The sequence below is a fragment of the Puntigrus tetrazona genome, chromosome 1, assembly GCF_018831695.1.
Source record: "Puntigrus tetrazona isolate hp1 chromosome 1, ASM1883169v1, whole genome shotgun sequence".
NCBI lineage: Eukaryota > Metazoa > Chordata > Actinopteri > Cypriniformes > Cyprinidae > Puntigrus > Puntigrus tetrazona.
In genome coordinates this window covers 25,478,316-25,483,315 of record NC_056699.1, presented here as the reverse complement: position 1 = coordinate 25,483,315, position 5,000 = coordinate 25,478,316, and the positions used below count along the sequence as shown (strand labels likewise).

Here is a 5,000-nt window from a genome sequence, read left to right as displayed (position 1 = left end):
TGAAATGAGCATTAAGGAAGCATCGTTCATTATTAGTCCGCGTTAACTAATGAACCATACCGTAAAGGTTTTACCGCAAAAACACGTAACTAAATAAAGTTTATCACTGCGAATAGCAATAAATCGCAATCAAAGTACAGTTGCTGTTTTTTTAGGTTAAAAAATAACTAACACAAACTAGCAGCTCACGAACACAATAAAAATGTGGCCTATAAATACGGCTTTACAGATATTAACCGGCAGTGTAGCGAACTGCTTTCTCTGAAAGCTGTACGGCAGCTACGCTCTAAATTGCGAGTAGCCTGTTACTTGGCACGCTAGTTTTAAAGTAGCTTCTCCGACACTGCATAAAACCGATTTTCATTTTAAAAAGATGTTCCTGCAAAGACCCAGCAGGCCGACTGTGATTTTCATTAACTTTGCGGCGCATCCCAAAGCGAGGCTCTCCGTTTCATCTCTCGTCCTCCCTCCCCTCTGCGTTTACCCCAAAAAAAAAAACCCTGGCCGTGATGAATCACCTCTCCTTTCTTTCATTCTCCCCAGCGTTTTTTTTTTTCTTTTCCGCATCCCTTTCTTTTCGCGGGCAAGGACGGAAATTCCCCGTGGGTCTAGCAGAGCCGGGTCCCCGGGAGGAGCTGTCAGAGCCGTAATGGATGGTGTTTTGATAACAGCGAGCTCGACCCTGGAGAGACCCCGGGGGGGGGCCCCCGCCCCGCCCCCGCCGCGGCCCTCCGCTCCTCATTTTTTTGGGGGCTGGCGCTAATTGCGGCGCTCTCATTACAACCAAATGCTCCGGCGCTTCAAAGGAAAACTGCGGCTGTGGAGAAAGCGGCTTAAACGGTAGCGTGAGCAGCATAGAAATATAAATAAAGCACGAAACAAAAGCCACTGTTGCTTGCAGGTGGATGTTAAAGAAGCGAAATATAGAGAGACGTAAAAAAATAACTGAATGAAATCCAGTACTTGTTTCTCATTCATTTTGCTCGGCTGATTCCAAATGTAGCGCCTAATTTTCTCACTAAATATCTGGGATTTGTAGCTGTATTATCACTTTATCATCAGAAAACCTGCCATGATTTGTGGGAAAAAAAAATAATAATAAAAAAAACTTGCGTGGAGGAAAATACGGTTTGTGGCTATTTTTAAATTTTTTTATACATATATATATATATATATATATATATATATATATAATTTTTATGTTTTTAAACAAGTTTATTATGCTCATCAAGGCCGTTTCTGTTTGATCGAAAAAATCGTTTTGCGAAATATTATTGCAATTTAAAAAAAAGTTTTCTTTTTATAATATATTGCAAAATGTAATTTATTCCTGTCATGCAAAACTGAATTATAAGCATCATTGTTTAAGTCTTCGGTGTCACATGATCCTTCAGAAATCATTCAAATATGTTAATTTATGATAAATATTATGCTTAATATTTTGGGGGTTTTATGATACTTTTTTCAGAATTCTTAAAATAGAAAATAGAATGTAAAAACCGTGTTTATTCAAATACAAATGTTACAATATACAGTCAAACGTTCAGTATATTTTTTTTATGAATTAATAATTTTATTCAGCAAGGATAAATTAAACTGGAGTAATTATGCTGAAAATACAGCACTGCATCGCAGAAATAAATTCTATTTTAAAGTACTTTAAAATAGAAAACCTATATTAGAAACCGCAATAATGTTTATACAGTTTTAATAGCTTTTCTGTATTTTTGACCAAATAAATGCAGCCCACGCACTTACAAATAAAGGGTGTTTTTGCAAGAGAACCATTTTGAAGAACACCATACAAATCGAAAGAACATTTTGCACGCTTTAAAGGTTCCGCGGATGTTCAAGGTTCTTCACAGAACCATAGACGCCAAAAACGAACCTTTATTTTCAAGATTATAAGAGGATCTCTGCAGTGTACAGGTATTTGGTCAAATCGAATATTGTGGCATTCTGCACAAAACTTAATGCAACTCTTTCTCAAGCGACAACGAACCGTCCAAAACCGAAAAAAAAGGGGGAAAGCGCAGTAAAAAGCAGTCGAAGTGACTCATGCATTATGAAGAAATGACAGCATGTGGGTCTTGAGCAACAGTAAGAGCGCAGAAAATAATGACTGGGTGAACGATTCCTTTGGTCTGCGCTGCAAGCGGAATTAAAGGGTAATCAGCGAGCGGAGGTCTGGCGAAATCACGTTTACCGCTGACAAACACGAACGCCGGGATCGAAAATGATCAGAGCCTGGGAACAGGCGGGGCGGGTTTAGCGTGCGCTCCTCGTGTTTCCGAGCTTCAAACAGCGCGGCGTTTGCGGGGCTGCCGGTGCTGGACGGATCAGGCAACTGTACGGGAATAATGGTTGGGGGGGGGCGCTCTTTTACACCCACGACCTTTGACCCCCTAATGATCTCAGGGAATGTTGTAATGCCATCTATCTGCGTGCTAACCACCTTATTCGGCGCCTGAAGGAAAGCCCTCGCGTCTGCAACCCACAGTCTCCAAATCAAGTATGTTTAGGTGTTTGTGAAAAAACTACAACACATCCGTACAATAGTGTTAAGCGATTACTGTCACATTAACTCATGTATTGGTTTAGGGCCGTACTTTCGTCTCATGTAAACGAATGGTCTGGCGCCGTTGATAAATCACACAATAGCCCAAATAATCATTTGATGCAAAACATGCAAAGCGAAATTTTAAAAGTCCACATTGAAATAGTTATAAATATATTAACACTTCGTGCATTTTATTCACCATCTTGGATAGATTTTTTTTCCAGCTTGTCCATGTGGGATTGACTCCTCTTTGAAGGATATTTATGATTCTGCCAATTTCGTAAAAAAAAAAAAAAATAAGTATCTAACTTTCTTTGCTGTTCAAAGGTTTGGGATCGGTTTGGGATTTTTTTTTATGAAAGAAGTCAGTAAAACAAGGGAGAGAACAGTGATTTGTGAAATATTATTACAATTTAAAATACTTATTTTCTACAAGAATTTATGTTAAAATGTAATTAATTCCTGTGATGGAAAGCTGGATTTTCAGCTTCATTACTCCAGTCTTCAGAGTCACATGATTCTTCAGAAAAGTTTTTGCTGCCATTTTTGAAGAATTTATTGCATCCTTACTGAATATATATATATATATATATATATATATATATATATATATATATATATATATATATATATATTTTTTTTTTTATAAATATATATTTTTAAATATATATATATATATATATATATATATATATATATTTATAAATATATATATATAAAATATATATATATATATATATATATATATAATTTTATTTTTCTATTTAATAAATATATATTTTTTTTAAAGCATTTAAACCGTATATTTTGATAAAAGATGTATGCAGCGATTAGTGGTTAACACATGTTCAGCAAATTCCTGTCCTCTCGTGACTCCAACCGATAATAAAAATACAAAAGAATAAAAAGAAATCTGAAAGCAAAAAAAAAAAAAAAAACAACCCTCTCTGCAATCCTTCCTTCCTTAATGTTGGTTGCTCAGGCAGCCTTGTGTTCTGCTGCTTCACATCTGCTGTCAAGAAGGCAACAAACTACCCACTAATTACCCAATCTAAATCACAGCCTTTATGTGGGACGCATATGAGCTAGTGTTTATGAGGCAGTGTGAGCGCCTATTTGTTTGGAAGGAGATACAACAAGTTTCCGAATGAGAGAGAAGGAAAACAAGGCTGCAGAGACGTCCGCTCGGTTCTCTGAAAGCAATATCACTGATTACATTTTCGAAGCTTGAGGGAGTCGTGCCCGCCCACTTTACCATGGAAACCGTTATCACACTTTACACACGACAAGAGTAAGGAAACCCTGCCTGTGTTTCATCCCAATATATCGTTACACCGGTCATTAGCGCATGTGTGTGTGTGTGTGTGCACTAACTAGCCTCTAGGCATTGTGGGAGCGTCACTGAGCTTGAAATAATGTAAGCGTGCAGGTACGGACACGCCACACGAGCTTTTTATCTTCTTCTGAGCATCTGTAAGCTGTTTTATAGGTGTATATGTCGGCATTGACGACCTTCGGATTAAGTTAGCTTTAGCTTACGTGATAGCTAGCAGTGCACGTAATATTAATATATCTGAGCACCATTATTCTGTCATTCATATTTATACTGCATACGTGACCTTTTATTATTTTTATTGTGGGTATTTTTGCCATGGGGAAAGCAGAGAGGTGTTTTACCGTGAGATGCTGGAACAGCCATGCCCTCATGATGTTGGTTGCCACTTTGGGAAAAATGCCCCTTTTCTTGTTGTTCTTCCTCTCTTTATCGGGGTCTTCCTCCTCTCCTGTGCTCGGAGACGCGACGCTCTGATCCAGAAAGTCACCTGGGGAAAAAGAAAGCAATCAGACAGCATTAACAGACGTGAGATAATATTCTTTGCGGCTGCATTAGTTTTCATTCCTTCGTAAAACATTTTAGACGCCATTTCAAAGGGGTTTCAGCGTCTCAGAAACCTTCGACCGCATATAAAAGCTTAATATTAACTTTGATGTTTATTTTTCACTATTAAAGTACATCTCAAGTACTTTGTTCGTTTGCATTCATCATAATTTGAGATCATAATCGCAACGGTAGGATCACATTCGTTTTTAATCACGCCGTTTGATACGGTTTCAAAAGCTCTCGTGTGTTTTGTTAGCAGTTCGTTTCATTTAAGGTTTCGTACCTCGAGGAGCCAAATTCTCCTTTTGTACTGTAACAGTCATTTTTTCAGAGCTATAAATATACTCCTTTGAGAAAATGACCATTTATTAGGAAGTTGTTGCAACTTTCTGATGTCAGACGCCAAAACAATTCATTTCGTTTTGTTGGCATAAATGAATTTAGTGATGTTCAAAATTAGTTTTTGTTATCTCTTTTCACGTGCAAAGAAGGCACTTAGAATAAAACTGAGCATTTTTAAAAAAAAAAAACAAGAAAACTGACATAAAAAAAGATGAC

At 37.4% G+C, this 5,000-nt stretch overlaps 1 protein-coding gene across 2 annotated transcripts in view; it reads right to left on the bottom strand.

Annotated features, from left to right (window-relative positions):
• meis1a (Meis homeobox 1 a) overlaps nucleotides 1–5,000 on the bottom strand; it is a 24,459-nt gene that overhangs the window by 10,664 nt on the left and 8,795 nt on the right. For both annotated transcript variants that reach the window (XM_043249137.1, XM_043249127.1), the window contains exon 8: nucleotides 4,238–4,383. In XM_043249137.1, the coding sequence (XP_043105072.1) occupies nucleotides 4,238–4,383 (146 nt within the window). The remainder of the gene's footprint in view (nucleotides 1–4,237; nucleotides 4,384–5,000) is intronic.